Consider the following 23,555-nt stretch of genomic DNA (forward strand, 5'->3'; position numbering starts at 1 on the left):
TTTCCATCAACAAGCACAAACCAGCTCATACAAAACTGAGAAAAAAGGAAAAACTCCACAAATGACTGCAGGGTTACTGTGGACCGAAGATAAAACACGTTAATAACTTTTGATTACCAACAATAGACAGTTACATTCATCTTTAGAAAAACAAATTCTTTGGAAGTCTTTAATCAGACCTGCATGTGTTGCACAGCTTCCAGATGGGTACCGTTGTTTTTACTTTATTATGTACATGCTTAAGCTTGCCAAACCAAAAAGCAAATGACACAACTTTACCAAAGCTGATGGTTTAGATCCAGATTTTGAAACCTCTAAACCATCCTCAAATTAGTATACAGTATTAGAGTCATCGAGAACCTCTAACTGTCTCATCATTTTGGAGTTCTTTACCTCAGAGTTTCAACATACTGATTTTCTACTATCATCACATTACAGAACAAAGCAATTTGAAATAAATAAGCCCTTGAGCAAAAAATGTCTCATATAGATCCTGATGTACATTATCGCATCAAAAGCTTTTTTGGCTAAAAACAATAAACCCTTTCAAGTCTGAGAAGACTAACTCTGCTGCTGTCAAGTTTCCTCCACTCCTAAGGAACCATTTAGAAGCTGTAATTAATTAGTACACAGACATAGGGGCAGTGGGTGTTGTTGGATCTTCACACAGAATTATCTCTACTAATCAACCATTAGTTAGCTCTGCTTCTGCTAATTTTCCATGGTGTGAGCATTCACCTATTCAATTCAAAAATACTTCATTAATCCTAAAGGGAAATGAAATGTTGTTGTAGTTCATATTATGAAGGTTTCCTCAAAGAGCCGCTGTAGATGCTGATGGCTGTGGGCAGGAAGGATCCCCTGTAGCGGTCTGTCTTACGGCAGATCTGAAGAAGCCTCTGACTGAAGACATTCTGTTGTTGTAGGACAGTCTCATGAAGAGGATGCTCAGGGTTCTCCATAATGTTCTTCTTTTTATGAAGAATCCTTCTTTGTACAATGATCTCCAGAGGTTCCAGAGGTGTGCCCAGAACAGAACCAGCCTTCATTAGCTTGCTGAGCTTTTTTAACCTCTTAAGCCACGCCACTTTTTGCTGGTCTAAAAAACTAGGTACAACTCCAACAATTTGTTTTTCTTATATGTATCACAAGAGGAGGCTTTAATCTTCACAAGACAATTCCCCAAATGAGTTTTGCACAAATACCTTCTAGTTTTACAACTTAAACAACTCCCCTTGCGATAGGCAAACCGAAGGGGGTCCTGATAGTTTACTGTTTGCTTACTCAGGTGGGCCTACAGGAGTCTCTTTATGACCTTCATGATGTGAGATGTCAGGGCAACAGGTATATAGTCATTGAGGACTAATGGGTGAGTTTTCTTTGGTACCGGAACAAAGACAGGAGGTCTTCCACAACACCGGAACCTTCTTCTGGGCCAGGCTATGGTTGAAGAGGTGCTGCAGAATCCCACAGAGCTGCTCTGCACAGGCCTTCAGGACTCTAGAGCTGACACCATCTGGACCTGCAGCCTTGTTCCGGGTCAGTCTTTGCAGTTGTCTCTTCAACTGACTTCTTGAGACACGCAGATGGAAGGTGGAGGCCAAGAGAGCATCAGCATCTTCTGATTTGGTTGAAGGAAAACATGTATAAGCAGAGGGGTCCATGGCTGACGTAGAAGAAAAGACATTTGAGGTGTGACAGGAAAGCTGTGGGTCAAAGGAGGGTGGGATGTCTGTTTGGCTGTGAGCAGGAGAGGAGGATGCTGACCTTGTTTCTGACTGAACCTATTGAAGAATGTATTCAGTTCATTGGCTCTGTCCAGACATCCATTGGTCTGATTTTCCTTCTACTTGAAGCCTGTGATCTTCTTCATCCCTGTCCACACATCTGTAATATTGTTTTGCTGGAACTTTCTCTACAGTTTCTTCTCGTACACCTCCTTGCTGTCTCTTATCTTGACTTTAAGTTGCTTCTGTAAACTCCTCAATAATTATTTGTCTCCCTCTCTGAAGGCTCTTTTTTTCTTGTTAAGCAGGTCCTTCAGGTCACTGGTGATCCAGGGTTTGTTATTGGGGAAGCATCTCACGGTTCTGGTGGGGATGGTGGTATCCACACAGAAGTTTATATAATAAGTTGCACACTCAGTCATGGCATTGATGTCCCCTCCATGTGGCTGACACAGTGCGTCCCAGTCTATAGCTTCAAAGCAACCTCACTGGGCTTCTTCAGCTTCCTGTGACCATCTTCTCACAGTTATTTTTATTACAGGTTGCTTTTGAACAAGGGGCTTATATTTTGAGCAGAGAAAAACAAGATTTGCCTAGAGGAGGTCTTGCTTTAGAGTTGTATGAGTCCTTGACATTTGCTTAAAACAAATCCAACGTGCAGCCAGGTCTCAGTGAAACACATAATACTTCATCCCCGATACTCTGGATGTGTCCTTTGTAGGGCTTTGCATTCATTCAAATTGTTTTCTAACGATCTCACAATACCCATCATAATTGATGGAAGAGATGGTTTGAACTTCCTCCTTCTCTCTCTTCTCTTTGCTCCTGCTCTGCATCCACGGCGCCTCCTTTTCAATTCATCAGGGATTTGGGGTTGTAGTTGAAGTATTATTTTGGCTTTTCAGTTATTAATTAGCTGCTCCCTGTTGTAAAAAAACAACCCCATTTCCATGGTGATGCATTATAACAAATGTCCAAAAGTAAAAAAGTATCAGCAAAACTCCTTCCAGCTGCACAGCATCCGATGCCAGAGTGGATAATCATTAAAAAAACATCAACTGTAAATGTTTAAATATGTATTTTAATAAAGAGCATTGATTAAGTTATTGTTTGACATCTACAGATTTTGACCTCATCAATCTATGATGCTCAAGCTTGTCATGAAGTGATGAGTATCGCCACCCCTCAAGCTTGTCCCCCAATATACCAAGGAATTAGGAGATAGTTGCTAATGGATGGAAGCTGGAGTGGTGGAGGGGCAGAAAAGAAACAGGCAGCAGCAGGTACACAGCAGCAACGGGGCATGACATGCAGAATGATGCAGGACGTTTGCAGCTAAAATAGACCTCCCAAGGTACAGGGGTTGGACAATGAAACTGAAGCACCTGGTTTTAGACCACAATAATTTATTAGTATGGTGTAGGGCCTCCTTTTGCGGCCAATACAGCATCAATTGGTCTTGGGAATGACATATACAAGTCCTGCACAGTGGTCAGAGGGATTTTAAGCCATTCTTCTTGCAGGATAGTGGCCAGGTCACTACGTGATACTGGTGGAGGAAAACGTTTCCTGACTCACTCCTCCAAAACACCCCAAAGTGGCTCAATAATATTTAGATCTGGTGACTGTGCAGGCCATGGGAGATGTTCAGCTTCACTTTCATGTTCATCAAACCAATCTTTCACCAGTCTTGCTGTGTGTATTGGTGCATTGTCATCCTGATACACGGCACCACCTTCAGGATACAATGTTTGAACCATTGGATGCACATGGTCCTCAAGAATGGTTCGGTAGTCCTTGGCAGTGGCAGTGGCTCATCTAGCACAAGTATTGGGCCAAGGGAATGCCATGATATGGCAGCCCAAACCATCACTGATCCACCCCCATGCTTCACTCTGGGCATGCAACAGTCTGGGTGGTACGCTTCTTTGGGGCTTCTCCACACCGTAACTCTCCCGGATGTGGGGAAAACAGTAAAGGTGGACTCATCAGAGAACAATACATGTTTCACATTGTCCACAGCCCAAGATTTGCGCTCCTTGCACCATTGAAACCGACGTTTGGCATTGGCACGATTGACCAAAGGTTTGGCTATAGCAGCCGTGTATATTGACCCTGTGGAGCTCCCGACGGACAGTTCTGGTGGAAACAGGAGAGTTGAGGTGCACATTTAATTCTGCCGTGATTTCGGCAGCCGTAGTTTTATATTTTGTGGATACAATCCGGGTTAACACCCGAACATCCCTTTCAGACAGCTTCCTCTTGCGTCCACAGTTAATCCTGTTGGAGGTGGTTCATCCTTCTTGGTGGTATGCTGACATTACCGTGGATACCGTGGCTCTTGATACATCACAAAGACTTGCTGTCTTGGTCACAGATGCGCCAGCAAGACGCGCACCAACAATTTGTCCTCTTTTGAACTCTGGTATGTCACCCATAATGTTGTGTGCATTTCAATATTTTGAGCAAAACTGTGCTCTTACCCTGCTAATTGAACCATCACACTCTGCTCTTACTGGTGCAATGTGCAATCAATGAAGACTGGCTACCAGACTGGTCCAATTTAGCCATGAAACCTCCCACACTAAAATGACAGGTGTTTCAATTTCATTGTCCAACCCTTGTATATTTGATATGTTCTGTGGAGTGTGCGACGAATCACCTGTAAAGTAGCAGCACAGCTCGAGTTGACAGCCGGAACCAGCTCACTGGCATTACCTAACCGTTCTAAGAGCTGCTGAACCTCACAAGATGTTGCTCTGATCACATAATGCTCATTTAGGATACATGCATGACATGAGTTCAATTTGGTTCTGCTTTACCCATCTAAACAACACTGAATCCAGTAAGGCAAGGAAGGAATGACCTTGATGGATTAAACTGGTTTGTTTAGTAAATTTTACTGATAATCATCTGGATTGGAATTGGGAATATTAGCTAGATCAACATTTCTAACTTGTTATGATTTACAAATCATTCTTGAAAGATTTATGCTGTGTGATCGGGGGCAGGATCCCACCCAAAGCGGACAATGTCTTCACTGCTTCCCATGAAGTGGTAGTCACATGCCAAAGAAAGAGCCACAAAATGTCAGGGAACCATGGATTTTCCAGCTCAATATAGGCCAAATCTTCACACATCACACATTACTTTATTTATTATTTTCTTAATGCATTTTGGTTCCATGATGTCCCTTGGTATCGGGGACACACAAATCTTGACATCCACATGATTTAAGAAATAATTTACCAGACCAGACCGCCTTTGTTCGCGGTTCTGTGGTCCAGTTCTAATGGGCAGGTTTCTATGGTAGAACTATCATAAGTTGAGACAGGTCAGCACAGACAAGCCTTGTCCAACCCATTTTTCTCTTCACTCAAACGCTATTATAAAACTACACTGCTTAAAAAAATAAAGGGAACACTTAAACACTTAAACAACACAATATAACTCCATGTAAATCAAACTTCAGTGAAATCATACTGTCCACTTAGGAAGCAACACTGATTGACAATCAATTTCTCATGATGTTGTTCAAATGAAATAGACAACAGGAGGAAATCTTTGGCGATTAGCAAGACACACTCAATAAAGGAGTGGTTCTGCAGGTGGGGACCACAGACCACTTCTCAGTACCGATGCTTTCTGGCTGATGTTTTGGTCACTTTTGAATGTTGGTGGTGCTTTCACACTCGTGGTAGCATGAGACGGACTCTACAACCCACACAAGTGGCTCAGGTAGTGCAGCTCATCCAGGATGGCACATCAATGTGAGCTGTGGCAAGAAGGTTTGCTGTGTCTGTCAGCGTAGTGTCCAGAGCCTGGAGGCGCAACCAAATGTGCATGTGTCTGCACAAACGGTTAGAAACCGACTCCATGAGGATGGTATGAGGGCCCGACGTCCTCAAACGGGGGTTGTGCTCACAGCCCAACACCGTGCAGGATGTTTGGCATTTGCCAGAGAACACAAGGATTGGCAAATTCACCACTGGCGCCCTGTGCTCTTCACAGATGAAAGCAGGTTCACATTGAGAACATGTGACAGACGTGACAGAGTCTGGAGACACCGTGGAGAGCAATCTGCTGCCTGCAACATCCTTCAGCATGACCCTCCATGTGCTCGCCAGAGGTAGCCTGACTGCCATTAGGTACCAAGATGAGATCCTCAGACCATTGTGAGACCATATGCTGGTGCGGTTGGCCCTGGGTTCCTCCTAATGCAGGACAATGCTAGATCTCATGTGGCTGGAGTATGTCAGCAGTTCCAGCAAGATGAAAACATTGAAGCTATGGACTGGCCCGCCCGTTCCCCAAACCTGAATCCGATTGAGCACATCTGGGACATCATGTCTCGCTCCATCTACCAACGTCACGTTGCACCACAGACTGTCCAGGAGTTGGCGGATGCTTTAGTCCAGGTCTGGGAGGAGATCCCTCAGGAGACCATCCACCATCTCATCAGGAGCATGTCCAGGTGTTGTAGGGAGGTCATACAGGCACGTGGAGGTCACACACAATACTGAGCCTCATTTTGACTTGTTTTAAGGACGTTAAATCAAAGTTGGATCAGCCTGTAGTGTGTTTTTCCACTTTAATTTTGTGTGTGACTCCAAATCCAGGCTTCCATTGGTTAACAAATTTGATTTTCATTGATGATTTTTGTGTGATTTTGTTGTCACCACATTTGTACAAAACAAAGTATTCAATGAGAATATTTCATTCAGATCTAGGATGTGTTATTTGAGTGTTCCCTTTATTTTTTTGAGCAGTGTAGTAACATCCCAAATAACTCCAGTCACAGAGATACTGTTCCCATTTTGTCTAGCCATTCTCATTGTTAAAGTCACAAAAATGCTCACATCAGCTTCATGGACAGAAGACTCTCTTGTTACCAGATGTAACCCAGCCACCACCAGGAGCCTTTGTAATGAGATTATTCTTTTTTCTCATCAGGGGCCATCATTGTATGTCTGCTGGGTTTATATGTGTGATGTTTCTGGCTAGAGAGCAAAATCATGGAGTCTGCAACCACTGTGTGCTGCAATAACAATGTCCGAGGGACTTTGAAATTAGACCTCATTGTTTGTACTACTGCATTATTTACAGCTTGTTAGTGCAGATCAGTGTTACCTTATCATCTCCTTTTTCCTCCTGCTGAATGTAGCACACCAGAGAGTCCACCAGACCCTGCATGCCTCTCATCTTTCGTCTTGTTCTCTCATTTACTGAGCTTATGTTCCTAAACATACAGACACAACGTAAACACACAAAAAGACACATTTCTACCCAGCAGTAAAGATGTCACAGAGGCCACTTTGGCATGGTCATTATAAGACCCAACTTCTTACCTCAGTTTTGGGCCCAGTTTTCTAAGCATAAAGGTATACCTAGTTGACCTGAAAATGCTCATGCTAACTATAGCAAACACTACGCAAAGATTCTCGATGACCTCTCCAGAACCTTCACTTTTTCCTCCTTTAGCCATTGACAGGACAGGACACTACAATAACCTGTCAAGAACCTTCACCTGTTCCTGCTGCAGCCAGTGACAGGTGGACCTGGACTTGTGTTTTTGATCACTGTCATGTTGCAATGTTGAAGTACACTCACCGGCCACTTTATTAGGTACACCTGTCCAACTGCTCGGTAATGCAAATTTGTAATCAGCCAATCACATGGCAGCAACTCAATGCTTTTAGGCATGTAGACATGGTCAAGACGATCTGCTGCAGTTCAAACTGAGCATCAAAATGGGGAAGAAAGGTGATTTCAGTGACTTTGAACGTGGCATGGTTGTTGGTGCCAGACGGGCTGGTCTGTGTATTTCAGAAACTGCTGATCTACTGGGATTTTCACGTACTACCATCTCTAGGGTTTACAGAGAATGGTCTAAAAAAAAAGAAAATATCCAGTGAGCGGCAGTTCTGTGGGCGCAAATGCCTTGTTGATGCCAGAGGTCAGAGGAGAATCGCAAAACTGGTTCGAGCTGATAGGAAGTCAACAGTAACTCAAATAACCACTCGTTACAACCAAGGCATGTAGAAGAGCATCTCTGAACGCACAACACATTGAACTTTGAGGCTGATGGGCTACAGCAGCAGAGGACCACACAGGGTGCCATTCCTGTCAGCTAAGAACAGGAAACTGAGGCTACAGTTCACACAGGCTCACCAAAATTGGACAATAGAAGATTGGAAAGACGTTGCCTGATCTGATGAGTCTCGATTTCTGCTCCAACATTCAGATGGTAGGGTCAGAATTTGGTGTCAACAAATGAAAGCATGGATCCATCCTGCCTTGTATCAACGGTTGAGGCTGGTGGTGTAATGGTGTGGGGGATAATTTCTTGGCACACTTTGGGCCCCTTAGTACCAATTGAGCATCATGTCAACGCCACAGCCTACCTGAGTATTGTTGCTGACCATGTCCATCCCTTTATGACCACAGTGTACCCATCTTCTGATGGTTACTTCCAGCAGGATAACGCGCCATGTCATAAAGCACAAATCATCTCAGACTGGTTTCTTGAACATGACAATGAGTTCACTGTACTCAAATGACCTCCACAGTCACCAGATCTCGATCCAATAGAGCATCTTTGGGATGTGGTGGAACGGGAGATTCGCATCATGGATGTGCAGCCGACAAATCTGCAGCATCTGTGTGATGCTATCATGTCAATATGGACCAACTCTCTCAGGAATGTTTACAATACCTTGTTGAATCTATGCCATGAAGGGTTAAAGCAGTTCTGAAGGCAAAAGGGGTCCAACCCGATACTGGCAAGGTGTACCTAATAAAGTGGCCGGGGAGTGTACATACCAGGTATTTACACCGTGTCCGGTCCGACAGAGTAGCGCTGAGAATTGTTGTCTGAGTGCCAAGAAAAAGCCCAACAGATTTTCTTTCACAAGTGGAGCATTACAGCTAACGCTTTAAAGCTCTGCTTGATATTTATAAAAGAAACTTTATTAGAAACTGCTTTGGGATTATTTCAATTGTTACGGACACGGAGACAGAAATGAAAAGGGAAAAAAATAAGGGAGAGAGAGAGAGAGAGAAAGGGGGCAAAAAGGAAAAGGGGATAGAAGGATAAAAGAATGAAGGAAAGAAAGAAGGATAAAGAGAATACAAGATAACACCCTGTTTGCTTCTACACCTGCAGAAACGTTCATATTAACAGCTTTTTTACCAAAAAGTGCACAGTACTTATGACTGGAAGATGTATTTAGTGGTAAATGCGGCTCACTATAGAACATTTGTGTATCTGTTAACACCTGAATCTAAACAGGCACATCTGTGCCTGAATCAAATAGGCACAGCTTACATGTTGATGAGTTGCACATTTTCTTCCAGTGTTTTCTCATAACTTGCTGCATTATGTTTGTAAGTTCACTGTATCTTTGTAGCTCACACATCCCCAAACCATAAACCCTCGTGTCTCACAGTAGGAGTAGGGCACCACTCATCATAGGCCTTGTTGATTCCTCTCCAAATGTGCTGTTTATGGTTTTGGCTTTAAAATCCGATTTTGGTCTCCCCAGGTTTTGAGGCTTGTCTCTGTTCTGTTTGGAGTATTCTAAGGAAGCTGCTTTGTCGCAGTGGTACTATTTTCTTCTGGCAACTCAACAATGTATTCTAGTTTTTTTCAGGTGCGCCTTTATTGTGCATTTAAAAAAAAAAAAAAACTGCTGTGACTGATGTTTTTGCATAAATACAGACCTGACTATGTCTTAGTTTCAACAGAATCTGCCATTTTTTCCACTTCTTAATTCTGCTGATTGGCCCTTTCAATTCCTTTGATACGTGGGGTCACCCCAGGCCCTGGTTAGCCCCTAGTGTCGTTAGACCTGGGACTTTGTCAATAGACCTGCATCAAAATAAGGCTATTAATTGAATTTATCCTTGGTTGATAATAATGTTAAATATGCATTCCCAAAGCCCCCAAGGCCACAGGTGCACCGTGATTCCTGAACATGCATGTGTGCGAGCACATGCTTTATGTTCTTGTCCGCCTGATGGACCCAGTGAGGCATAGATTACATCCTGCTTCACCTTTAATCCACTAGTGATAGGTTTAAAGTACAAAGCCTATACTAAATAGAACTTTCCATCCTGTAACCCCAGATTGTATGAGTATAGGCGCAGCCCTTTAAGCTCTGGGCCTCACTTGTTTCCAAATGGATGAAGAAAAAACTCTATTTGGAAGCTGATTGTCCAGTCTCAACATTATTTATACTCAGTAAGACCCTGATGGTGCCCACTCAGCAGGTCGGTGTGGACTAACTTTTTCTAGTGCTTGAGACATAAACATAGTGGGGAAAATGCATAAATACAGAATGTAAAGGGTATTTCTTAAAGAGGGGTGAAGAGGTACAAGGAGTCTGGGCTAAAGGATTTCATCCTGATACCTAATGGCAGTCAGGGTTCCGTCACTTATCCTGTACAGGTCTGTGAGTCCCCCCATGGTTATGCTTCCCCAGACCAACAATGACTCACCACCAAACCGATCATGCTGAAAAATGTTTCAGGCAGCATAATGTTCATCGCAGCTTTTTCAAACCTTTTCACATCTATAACATGAGCTCAGAGTGAGGAAAGAACAGGGTGCCAGTGCAGAACCTGGCAATTCTGGTGTTCTCTGGCAAATACCAGTCGAGCTCCATGGTGCTGGGCAGTGAGCCCCGGGCCTACTAGAGGACATCTGGTCATCAGGCCAAAGTTTGGTCAGAGACATTCACATCAGTGACCTGCTTGAGGTCACTTTGTAAGGCTCTAGGAGAACTCTTCCTGTTCCTCACACAAAGGTGCAGAGCCTGTTCCTGCTAATGGGTTGAGGACCTCTGATGGCCCTGTCCAGCTCTCCCAGAGTAACTGCCTGTCTCCTCCATGCTCTTGAGACTGTGCTGGGAGACACAGCAAACCTTGAAATGACACGTATTGACTTGCCATCCTGGTATGGTTGGACTGCCTGTGCAACCTCTGTAGGGTCCAGGTATTGCCTCACGCCACCAGTAGTGACATTGACCATGGTCAAAACTACTGAAAAGCAGTTGAAAAATGAGGAGGGAAAAAATTAACACCAAAACAGGTGACACTGATTAACAACTGATCAGATCAATATTTCAAGAGTTTAACCAACTCGATATTGTACTCTGATTAAAAACTTTTCATTTCATTATTTTGAGCAGTGTATGTGATAATATCAAACATCTTGTTTATGCAAGAATAACCAAAAAGCCTAAATTTTAGATTCCTGCTTTCTGTTTGGTATTAGCTTATACCTGCAACATTGTCAGTCATCCTGTCAGTCACCTTATGTGACAATGCTCAGCAGGTCTTTCTCTGTGATGTTCTGTGAGGTCCTCATCCTGTTCTCACCTGAGGCAGCCGGTGGTGTTGTTGAAGATCTCTCTCTCAGATGGGTTCAGTGGAATGCTCTTGCAAAGTGGAACCAGAATTTTCTCAGTTAAAAGTGGCAGTGCTTCCATAGCCAGCCTCTCCTTCAGGTTGTCTCTGGAGGACAGATTCCAAAGGACACCTAACACACCAAAACAGCCTTTCATCACGTTGTCCGAACAACATGATGTTTAAAACGGGTAACACACATATATTTTATTCCAACACGTAGAAAATCACTGTGATGCATATTAGCTCATATAACAAGCTTACTCCTACATTTCTACCTGTAATGGTCTTCCAAAGCTCTTCATCATGTTGGGTCAGGATGTTTACCAGAGATGTCAGTCCACCTGCTTCTATAAGGGCGACCTTGTTGTCAGCATTCTCATATACAAGATTCCGCGTAGCTGCTGTAGTGTAGCGCTGCACTTCCAAATTGTCACTGGAGAAGAGGCGAACCAACACTGGAACACCCCCGAGAGCACGGACCTTGGGGACAGACAGAGGATTGCTTACACAATTTTAACTTTTTTCAAATTTAAGGCTGTGCTATGATTTTTGCAAATTACTGATATCCCATGTTCTTGTACACAGACCTAAAGAAAAGAGGTTGGTCATTAGAAAAACCGACAAAGCAAGTCGATAAGCACAAGTCATACCTTCATACCTTCAGTACCTGCAGTACTGTGCAAGTTTTAGGCAGGTGTGAAAAAAGGCTGTAAACAAAGAATGTTTTCAGAAATAAAAATGATGATTGTTTATTTTTATCAAAATGCTAAGTGAGCTAACCCAAACATACAGCCAAAGTCAATAAGAACTTCCTTCAGCGCAAAGAACAAGACTTACGTAATAATGCTTTCAAAAATGGAAGTGTTAATCATTTATTTTTATCAACCAACAAAATGCAGTGAATGAACAAAAGAGAAATCTATTTCAAATCAATATTTGGTGTTACCACCCTTTGCCTTCTAAACAGCATCAGTTCTTCTAGGTACATTTGCACACAGTTTATGAAGGAACTCGGCTGGTAGGTTGTTCCAAACATCTTGGAGAACTAACCACGGATCTTCTGTAGATGAAGGCTTTCTCACATTCTTCTGTCTCTTCATGTAATCCCAGACACACTCTATGATGTTAAGATCAGGGCTCTGTGGAGCCAGACCATCACTTCCAGGAAGTCTTGTTCTTCTTTACGCTCAAGATTAGTTCTTAATGACTTTGGCTGAATGTTTGGATTCGCTCACTTAGCATTTTGTAAATTGATAAAAATAAACAATCATCATTTATATTTTGGAAAGCATTCTTTGTTTACAGCATTTTTTACACCAGCCTGAAATTTTTGCACAGTACTGTAATTCTGATTAAAACCACTGAGTAATAATAACAGTCTCATTGGTAATCTACCAACATTGATGCAATGGGTTCTGAGTTGAAAACTGCAGTAAATAAAGCATAAAATATACAGTATATGTTTAGTTTCAATTAAAATAATTTTTTATGTTTCGTAGAAAATCCTGAACAGAATCTGACAGGTTTGAGTGTCAGGCCCAAACACAGAACTTACCTGGTTCTTGGCATCGTTGCTGTGGTAACACTGGTGTTGTATATAAGCAGCTCCCAAAACTTGCAGAGATGTATTTGACTCAGAAAGATATCTGACAGCAGTGGGCATGTCAATACTCTGCATCCTATGCTCACAAACACACACAAAGTATAAACAGGATTAGGTCTTAAAAAAGGTAAGAATGCAGATTCGTTAAATATGAAACCGTTTTTGGAAAGAGATTAGACAACGTTGATGTCTTTGCAGACAGAACACACACCCAATGTAGTTTATTCTGGTTAGAAATGTTGGGACAGAAAAGATTTCACTTGGCTGTAATGTTTGCACCTTGTCCTTGTACTAAATTTGCTCTAAATTCAGTGATTTTCGTAGACGTTTGTATGCAAACAGAAGATCTACCCTCTGTCTGTAACTCAACCTTTATTGGATTTGGATTTAGATGAGGTTGTGATTATATTCTCCTGTATAAAATGTTGATTTTAAATGATCTTAATGACCAAACATTTTGGGAATGTGTGGTAGCACTACAAGAAGTGTATGACAGAACTTAAAGCTGATCAGAAATAATATATTAAAATCCTTTTTTTCTATAGTCAGCAATAAAAACATGTCAAAGAGTGTAATTTTCTTTCTTTTTGATTTGTATTTACAAGCCGTTACAACATTTTCTAACCAAGTGTTGGACAAGTAAAATCAGCTGCTCATTAACACTTTTTAAAACTATTTTGTTCCTTTTATACGCCAATTCTCTCTGCCTAGAATTATTATACTGCCCAGGCACTGGCCAGTATGAGATTATCTTGTGTGGAAATGTTTTCAAACAACTCCATTTATCATTAAAAACACACATTTAAATGAATGAATAATGTGTCTCACTCTGCCAGTGGATCATTGCTGTGTATGGAGGCTGCATCCATGATATCTGCTCCCTTGCCGACGCTCCTCAGGGAGTGCAGTGAGGCAGCCCGATGGAGCGGGGAATGCTGAGCTGTGGCCATGGCATGGCTGGCCCTGAATGTGTGATGCTGCCACTGTGCTCCCATACTGTCGCCTGGAGTAGTGAAGCCTCTGCCGTTCCCTACCCAGCCCTCGTGCCCCAACGCAGAGCTCTGCTGCTGGTTGTACTGGTGTCTGTTGGTGATTCTGTTGATGATGCGATGAGATGGGCCTTTGTAGGTGTACTGATAAGGCAGCTCCTCATCCTGCCAGTGGCCTCTCTCCTGGGCCAATATCCCACTGAGGCTGCGCCTGAGGTTTCCAGGTGGAGGCACAGTGATGGGTACAGACGAAGTCTCTTGGTGGACTGAACCTTTGAGAGGTAATGCTCTTTGGTCTTCCTGGCACAGGGACTTAGAGCGTTGACTTCTGCTTTGCATCTGTGAGGTGTGGAAGCTGCTCTGCATCATGCTGGTTTCATTATGCCTCACCTTTGAGCTGCTGTCCACAGCAGAGTGGGAAGAGAACCCAGGGGCTTGAGAAGATACTGCAGATACCTAAAAGGATGTTGATCAGAGGAAAGGAGATCTTGAAAGACTTGCTGCACAAGCAAGTTTTTACATCTACTTCTGATAAAAACACATTATTCCTCAGTAAGGAGGCTATAGTGAAATGTACTAGCATGTTTACCACTCATTTTCATTAAAGCCTGGCTACTGATCTGCAGGAAGCTTACTACAGCTTCTGTATTGTTAGACAGGCCAGTTAAAGGCAGAGTCAGGCATCCTGTTTATAGTTTGACTCCGTCTTTACATTGTTCCCAATTGTGGAGACTGCAGCTTTCATCCTTCTCCTGACCCTTTTAGTAAAGGCAGGAAACGCCTACACAATACCTGCTCATTGTTTTTACAAGTGTGTGTGTGTGTGTGTGTGTGTGTGTGTGTGTTCCTGTCTTGGCATCACAGTGAGAACCATTTTCCCGATTTCACCATCAAATTGAGGACCGTTTGTACCAAAGTGAGGACATTTTGCTGGTCCTCACGACCTATTTTGCTAACGGTTAGGTTTAGGACTAAGGTATGAATTGACTTTAGGTTAAGGTTAGGGTTAGGCATGCCCTGGTAATGGTTAGGTTTAGGGTTATTGTCAGGGTTAGGGCATAGAAAGGGTTGTAAATGACTGAAAATCAATGGAAGTCAATGGGAGTCAACACATGGTCCTCACTACAAATAGCAAAACAAGTGTGTGTGTGTGTGTTCCTGTCTTGGCATCACAGTGAGAACCATTTTCCCGATTTCACCATCAAATTGAGGACCGTTTGTACCAAAGTGAGGACATTTTGCTGGTCCTCACGACCTATTTTGCTAACGGTTAGGTTTAGGACTAAGGTGTGAATTGAGTTTAGGTTAAGGTTAGGGTTAGGCATGCACTGGTAATAGTTAGGTTTAGGGTTATTGTCAGGGTTAGGGCATAGAAAGGGTTGAAAATGACTAAAAATCAATGGAAGTCAATGGGAGTCAACAGATGGTCCTCACTACATATAGCAAAACAAGAGTGTGTGTGTGTGTGTGTTTAAGGTGAAGCGTGTGCATAAAATTAAAACAGTTAAGATAAAGCTCTGTTGAATTTTATGGTTTGAATCAACTTGAATCAACTAACTTCTGATTGATTGCAAACATTTGTGTTCATCAGCATGACTGTACTGGAATTACTGGTTTTCTGTCGGATGAGGAACTCCAGACAATGAAAATGAATCCTAATCGCTACGTTGGCTGTTTCACATTACTTAGTCAGCTGTTAAATATTGAGGATGGTGTCTGTAAGAAAATGACTAAACAAGTATGACTTTTTTGGAAGGGTTGATAGAGAAAAGCCTGTTCTCTATAAAAAGAAAATGGCAGCACAAATTACATTTGCTAAGTTAAATCTAAATGAGCCTCAACATTTTGAATCAATGTCCTTTCGACAGATGAGACCAAAGTAGAGGTGTCTGATTGTAATACACAGCAGAATGGTTGGAGAACATAACAGACAGAATATCAGTGCTTCATTGTCATATTTCACAGTGCTGAAGAGAAGCCAAATGAAAACAGGGGAACAGGGTCTTCATACCCTTTAAACTTTGCTAGACCAAACCTCATTTTATGTTGTTGGGATTCTAGGTGATAGACCAACACAAAGTAGTGCATCATCATCAGTGGTGGATATGTGATTTTAAAACCTTTTTACAAATGGAAATCTGAAAAGTGTGGCCTGTATTTGTATTTAGCCCTTCTGAGTAAATACTTTATAGCGCTACCTTTTCCTACAGTTACAGCTGCATGTCCTTTGGGGTATGTCTCTACCATCTTTGCGCATCTAGTGACAGAAACTTCTGCCCATTCTTCTGTTCCAAATAGCTCGACCTACAGTTTACAATGTTCGAGTCTTACCACAGATTCTCAATCAGGTTTTGTTCTGGACTTGAGGCATTATAACAAATGAATATGCTTCGATCTAAACCATTCCATTATTGCTCTGGCTGTATGGACAATCTGCTGGAAAGACAATCTGTTCCTCGGTTCTGGTTTTGCATGCATACCAGGTTTGTTTCTGACCCTCAACTCTGACCACCGTGCTCAGGAAAGGCATTCCCAAAGTGTGATCGTCCATGGGGATGAAGTGGTCAGGTTGAAGTGCATTGTTTTTTAAATCACATGAATCAATTCTCATGTATACCAAATAGTTACAGGGGTTGGACAATGAAACTGAAACACCTGTCATTTTAGTGTGGGAGGTTTCATGGCTAAATTGTACCAGCCTGGTAGCCAGTCTTCATTGATTGCACATTGCACCAGTAAGAGCAGAGTGTGAAGGTTCAATTAGCAGAATAAGAGCACAGTTTTCATACCAGAGTTCAAAAGAGCACAAATTGTTGGTGCACATCTTGCTGGCGCATATGTGACCAAGACAGCAAGTCTTTATGATGTATCAAGAGCCACGGTATCCAGGGTAATGTCAGCATACCACCAAGAAGGACGAACCACATCCAACAGGATTAACTGTGGATGCAAGAGGAAGCTGTCTGAAAGGGATGTTCAGGTGCTAATCCGGATTGTAGCCAAAAAACATAAAACTACGGCTGCCCAAATCACGGCAGAATTAAATGTGCACCTCAACTCTCCTGTTTCCACCAGAACTGTCCTTCGGGAGCTCCACAGGGTCAATATACACAACCGGGCTGCTATAGCCAAACCTTTGGTCACTCATGCCAATGCCAAACGTTGGTTTCAATGGTGCAAGGAGCGCAAATCTTGGGCTGTGGACAATGTGAAACATGTATTGTTCTCTGATGAGTCCACCTTTACTGTTTTCCCCACATCCGGGAGAGTTACGATGTGGAGAAGCCCCAAAGAAGCGTACCACCCAGACTGTTGCATGCCCAGAGTGAAGCATGGGGGTGGATCAGTGATGGTTTGGGCTGCCATATCATGGCATTCCCTTGGCCCAATACTTGTGCTAAATGGACTGCCAAGGACTACCGAACCATTCTTGAGGACCATGTGCATCCAATGGTTCAAACATTGTATCCTGAAGGCGGTGCCGTGTATCAGGATGACAATGCACCAATACACACAGCAAGACTGGTGAAAGATTGTTTTGATGAACATGAAAGTGACGTTGAACATCTCCCATGGCCTGCACAGTCACCAGATCTAAATATTATTGAGCCACTTTGGGGTGTTTTGGAGGAGCAAGTCAGGAAACGTTTTCCTCCACCAGTATCACGTAGTGACCTGGCCACTATCCTGCAAGAAGAATGGCTTAAAATCCCTCTGACCACTGTGCAGGACTTGTATATGTCATTCCCAAGACGAATTGATGCTGTATTGGCCGCAAAAGGAAACCCTACACCATACTAAGAAATTATTGTGGTCTAAAACCAGGTGTTTCAGTTTCATTGTCCAACCCCTGTACATCTTTGGTCATTGGGGTAAACATGGGTTTTGGCTGGAAAAGGCTTTTTTTCTGCCATTAAAAGCTATCCTATCAAAAGATTGTCCCACCTAAGCAGTGGAGCTCTGCAGCTCCTCCACAGTAACCATGGGCCTCTTGGCTGCTTCTCTGATTAATGCTCCCCAAGCCTGTAAGAGGGATGGCCATGTAGGTTTGAAATTGTCATACTCTTTCCACTTTGGAATAATAGATTAAACAGTCCTCTGAGATGTCCAAAGCTTGGGATACTGTTTTATAACCAAACTCTGCTTGAAACTTCTCCAAAGCTTGACCACTGATCTGTCTTCAGTGTTCTTTGGTCTTTATGGTGCTGTTTGTTCACTAATATTTTAGTTTTAGTGAACAAACAGCATCATGAAGAAGTGATGTACCATTTTCCTTTCACTTTACAAATGGGCATGACTTTGTCTTGGTGCATCACATAAAATCCCAACAAAATTCTCTGGCGCTTGTGTTTGTAATGTGACATAACATGATAAACGTCCAAGGTATTTTAAAACAATAACATTTTAAAAAGCAAAAATGCCTGATTTAGCATTCATTTTAATAACAAACACTGCAGACTTATGGTTCTTGACGTGTTTTACAGTATAAGTGAAACTTTGTACTCACAGCCATGGGACGAGTGGGTGCGCTTATCATGGACCTGGAACTGAAGCCATGTGCCTTGGAATAACTTTTTACTTCAGGAAGACTGTAGTCTACACAGAGGATAGAGCAAAAACATTATTTGTTTTATATATACCACCAGTCACCATATGAAACCATTTTAGGAACACTTTGCTAGGAACACCTAAACATTTTTTGCAACTATTCTATTCCATTCCAAACCACAAACTTTATCTACTTGCCAAAACATTTAAACAGCTTCAACTTGCACATAGAAAGGCTGATTGAAACCAAAGGTATGATTGATGCCCTTTGGGTGCCCAAAGATGCTGACATCATTAAAGCCCCACCCCCTGAGAACAGGAAGTCACATTTTTCACTTGGAAATGTCCATCTCTGACCTTCTTGACCTAATCCACTCAAAATTGTGTCAGAAGACAGGTGACAAATAATTCAGTATGATCGATCTTAGTCCTGCCCCCAAACGTTATCCAGCGTGTCATCTCAAACCAGCACTTATCTCATCTACATGCTTAGTTGCTGACATCAGTTTAGCCCCGGCCACTTAGAACAGGAAGTTGTTTGTTTCACTGGTGGGTGTGCTTCTGTTTAACTCTGATTCTTACAAGTTTCAAGCAGAGTTTCTGATCACACAAATCTTACAGGGAACAGTTATTGTTATTGTTGGCTGGACTGTGTGGGTTTGGTTGCGCTGCGAATCATTACATCTCGCCATTGGTGTACATTTGGCTCTAAATTACACACATGGTCTGATTTACTCCAAACTGAATAGGGTTGATCTTTGTCAACCTCCAATCAGAACTATTGGATTATATTGGAATTTCAATGGCACCCCTAGAAAACTTCAAACGCTTTATCTCGCTCATACATCATCGGATCTACACAAATTTTGGTGTGCATCATCGTGGACGAATGCTGAACACGTTGGCATGGTAAATTGATGAGATCTCTTTAGCTGCACCCACTGACAACCAAATGAGCTTAGCTGATTAACCTTCCTTGACAGTATCCAGAAAATTCAAACTTTGTCTAATGACATAATACTTTTAGATGACATTTTCAATGTACGACAGGAATTCTTCAGGATTCATGAGGGACAAGCCATCCAGAGTCACTAGCCGGTTATTAAGCATCAATTTCAGTGAACCCTGAACGACCAGTAGAAAACATAACACAGTCAGGGATAAATGTCAGTCTACCAGCTCATGGAACCTGGATAAAGAAAGGACATTCTTAGTTCATGAAGACAGCTGAGCCCTGACTCAAAAAGCTTATGAGTTCTAGGAATTAAGTTCCCATGGAGGTATTCTCACTAACAATAAAACAGCCAGACACAAGCTGAGTGATTCAGTGAAGCATAATGACCATGGCCCTTCACTGGGTACAGGAGACAGAAAAAGGGCTTTTTAAAGCAGCATGGTTTAACACAAGAACAAAACAGCAGAACACCTGCATTTTAAGGACCAACGATAACTGGGAATATCATCTTTATCCACATAAGATATTTAGATTGGTGGAGCATCTTTAAGGAAAGAGGTCCAGTTTCCCTCAGTGTAAGCACTCAGGAATGAACAATATGTAAGAATTATCTACTGTGCCACACAACTAGCATGTTCAGCATGACCCAGTTTGTGTATTTGAGTATGTAAAAGATTACATCATGTCAACTAAATGGAAGAAAATTACAGTTAAAATCTTTATTTCACCTTGGATACAGGTCACATGTAGTTTTTGCATACAGCACCTTTTAACCACATAAAGGAACAACACAAAGGGAACTTTTGACTGTGGCAAAGATTGTGAGAAAACACACCCACACACACAAATACACACATACACAGCATACAGTCCTGCAGCCTGGACGGAAGGAGGGAGGAAATGCTGCTGGGAGGAACCCTGGGCTGCATGCCTGAACATAAGCATCACCACATCAGAGATCACTGGAGGAAAGCTCAAGTATCACCACCACAAAAACTAAAAAATAACACAGCATATAGCATAAACAGCAATATTAATAACTACAGAAATGAGTTAGAATAAAATAATAAGCAGAGGCTCTGAGTGACCCAACAGGAGACTGAAGTGAAATGTTTTAGGTGATTAATGTCTTAAGATAAGAAATCATTGGCACTTTTTTGAAGAAAAGTTAAACAAAATACAAACTTTCTTCCTTTAAGGCTTTTCATCCTGCTTAAGATATTTAAACAATCAAGTGTGGCTTTTAGAGTTTACTCTCTAAGCACTTATTGACAGCATTTAATGGCATATTCACCTTTGGTTTTTATCTGACATGATTTTTTTATAATGATATGACAAAATTAGGACAACCCATTAAATATTTTGTTCATATCAATATCTAATGTTTTTCATTAGTTACTTATCTTTAGAAAATAAAGTTATTTAATAACAGGTGAACACCAAAAACTAGCCATGTTTGATTCATTCAACTGATGATATCAACAAAAATATGTTTTCTATCTGATGAAAGAGTTAGGACACCCCACCCCGATGGCTAGTCTTACCCCCTGTGGCTGAAATAACTTAAATGATGCTTTGTGTACCCATCTACCATCAGTGTGAGGAAAGTTTACTCTACTTCCTAATTTTTGCTGTGAGATGTTTGATGCATGTACAGCCCATTTCAAGTCACTCCACAGTATCTCAATAAGAAAAAGCTCAGTGTTTGTCCCCATTCCAGGACAATCCTTTCTCAGCCAGTTTTAGGTGGATTTACTGGTATGTTTTGGCTCATTGTCACATTACAGGGTCCAAATCTGCTTCAGCCCTAGCGTTCATCACAGATGGTCTCTCAAACACTTTATTCATGGTAGAATTCATGTTGGATTTTATGATGGTGAGCTAGTCAGGTACTGTGGCAGCAAAGCACCCCCAACCCATGAAACTTCCACCTTCATGCTTCACAGTTAGTATGAGGTTCTTTTCCTTGATTGCTGTATTTGGTTTATGCCAAACATGACCTTTGTTCTGGTGTTCAAACAATTCAACTTTAGACTCATCTGTCCAAAGAACCATATTACAAAAGTCCAGTTTTTTTCTACCTTCTCTCTGGCAAACTTTAGTCTGCCTTTACGATTTTCTGGGAGTGAAGGTTAAACTTGTGTTGTCTCCTTCTGATTGTGCAGACCTGCATTTTCATTAACAGTAGCAATAATTTGCTGTAGGTCCTGTGATCATCTGATGACTTGGATACTTCGTTTAGCATCTTATGGTCTGCTTATAGTGTGAACTTGCTTAGAAGGCCAGACCTGGGCATGTTGGCTGTTGTTTTGAACATTTCCCACTTCTAGGCAATTTTTCGTACCATGGAATGGCTGATTTTAACTTCTTTTGAGACCTCTTTATTAATTCCTTACCAGACTCATAACTTGTCACAATCTGCTTTCTGATGGCCTCAAACAGCTCTTCGATATGTCTCACTATGATGTTCACTGTCACTTCAACAGATAGGAGCACACCAAAATAAATGACTGAGGGTTTCACAAGACAAACCTTCTAAAGGCTAAGAAATGATCTCATCGTGTGTACCATATTTCATATGGCTGTTTTTCATTTTTGCTATTTGAGCATGTGCGATGTCCTGATTTATGTTTCGCTAGAAATGTTGTTGTCCTTCAGTTTTTTGTTTTTTTTTACAAAGTATACTGACCTTCATTCAACGTTTATATTAGTGACTACAACCATGACTCATTTATCTTTTTAGGAGATTTAGATGATGAGATTACCTTAAAACATTATTGTGTAAAAGGCTGAAAATTATTTCTGACCTTTAATTTTATAAAAAGTATTTATTTCTATGACAGCAATCAAACCTTTTTTATAATCGCTGACAAGCCTTTTCTGCATTTATATATATTTAATTCTGTATTACAATTGATATTTATTACAATAGCTCTTTCTAGTCTCTGTCTGGCTTGGCCTGTCATGAGCAAAGGGACGTTGGTTTGTATTTTGTGATCATTTGTATGTTCTGTCACTGTTGGCATGCCCTATTTAGCTCAGTCCTTAGTTTTTATATGTTATGTTTTTACTTGTGTTAACCTGTGTATGCCATGTATTGGTTTAGATTATGATTTGAGCTGTAGTCGTAGTCCAGTGTCTGACATTTTTCAGATTATCCTTTTGTTCTACTAACTTCATCAGGGATGCCCAAGACCAGTCCTCAAGAGCTCTTAAGGGCGTGACTTGAGCACCCCTGATCCACATGTTATTTATAGCTTGTGACGAGCTAGAAGGTTCCAATACAAAATGGCGGGTAAAGTCCACCCACCAAATTTGTGGCCCCAATCCATATAGTCCATATAGATACTTAGATTTTATTCAATCAAATCCAACCAATATAATATGGTGTCAAGTGCAGAACAATGAATACAACCCACCGTAATTTTTTGGGTAACAACTCTTTATTTTGCCAACACCATAGTTTGTAAAAAGTGTTGGTTTGTATTATTTTAGATTTTTCACACTGGTATATGAAGCATTGGTGGCGTATTGGGAAGTTCTGCAAGGTAAACTAACCCCTACTGGTGCAATGCAGTAAAAATGAACATTGATGTGGATTGATTCCTTTGGTTTTCTCATCACCTAAGTACTAGATTGTTTGTAATAGAATTTGTTCAACTTCTGAAGAAAACTTCCAATTAAACAGATCTATAACATAAAGATTCTACCAATCTTTCTTCATGTTTAGCCAAGCTGATTAAGTTGTATGCAGGCTATTGGTGGGATAAGAGATAGGTCCAAAATAGATACTGACAGCATGCTGTCAAGAGGAGATTGGAAAGGAATGTTCAGCAAATGACACACTGTATAGTTTAGGCAGGACAATGTTGTTTTCACTCAAGAGTTTAAAGGGCATCTTTACTTGTTTAATTTATATTGCTTTAAATTAGATTTTTTTTTCCTGTACTGTACATGTTTTGTTGAAATTTGTTACGTATGTTGTTTGCTCAGGTGCTTACTAGTGTTATTTTATTTTTAAGAAACAAATAAGAGAGTAATGTCTTTTGGTCACTAATATATTGTGATGAAAACAGTAAAGAAGCTGCCTAAACTCAATGCTCTGGGGTTTACCTTCAGAGGTTAATGTCATGGTTAAAGATCTCTCCTGGAATACCTCTATGTGCAAAGTGACCTATGAACCCTGTGATGCCACACAGCCTCATTCTGACACATCAGATGTAACTAAAGTGACTTGCCTGTGGCTTATGATGTGGGAAATCTGGTGACATGATGTAACAGCAACTCTTTCTCCCTTTGACTTTAGTCAAAACCTTCAGTTG

At 41.5% G+C, this 23,555-nt stretch overlaps 1 protein-coding gene across 1 annotated transcript in view; it reads right to left on the bottom strand.

Moving 5' to 3' along the window:
- The window catches only part of pkp3b (plakophilin 3b), a 43,881-nt gene that overhangs the window by 13,875 nt on the left and 6,451 nt on the right, over positions 1-23,555 (bottom strand). The window contains exons 2-7 of the mRNA XM_047363192.1: positions 18,238-18,326; positions 13,570-14,186; positions 12,694-12,817; positions 11,414-11,618; positions 11,109-11,268; positions 6,858-6,966 (exon numbers count right to left, since the gene is read on the bottom strand). Of these exons, the coding sequence (XP_047219148.1) occupies positions 6,858-6,966; positions 11,109-11,268; positions 11,414-11,618; positions 12,694-12,817; positions 13,570-14,186; positions 18,238-18,326 (1,304 nt within the window). The remainder of the gene's footprint in view (positions 1-6,857; positions 6,967-11,108; positions 11,269-11,413; positions 11,619-12,693; positions 12,818-13,569; positions 14,187-18,237; positions 18,327-23,555) is intronic.

This window comes from Girardinichthys multiradiatus, chromosome 4, assembly GCF_021462225.1.
Source record: "Girardinichthys multiradiatus isolate DD_20200921_A chromosome 4, DD_fGirMul_XY1, whole genome shotgun sequence".
NCBI classification, from domain to species: Eukaryota; Metazoa; Chordata; class Actinopteri; order Cyprinodontiformes; family Goodeidae; genus Girardinichthys; species Girardinichthys multiradiatus.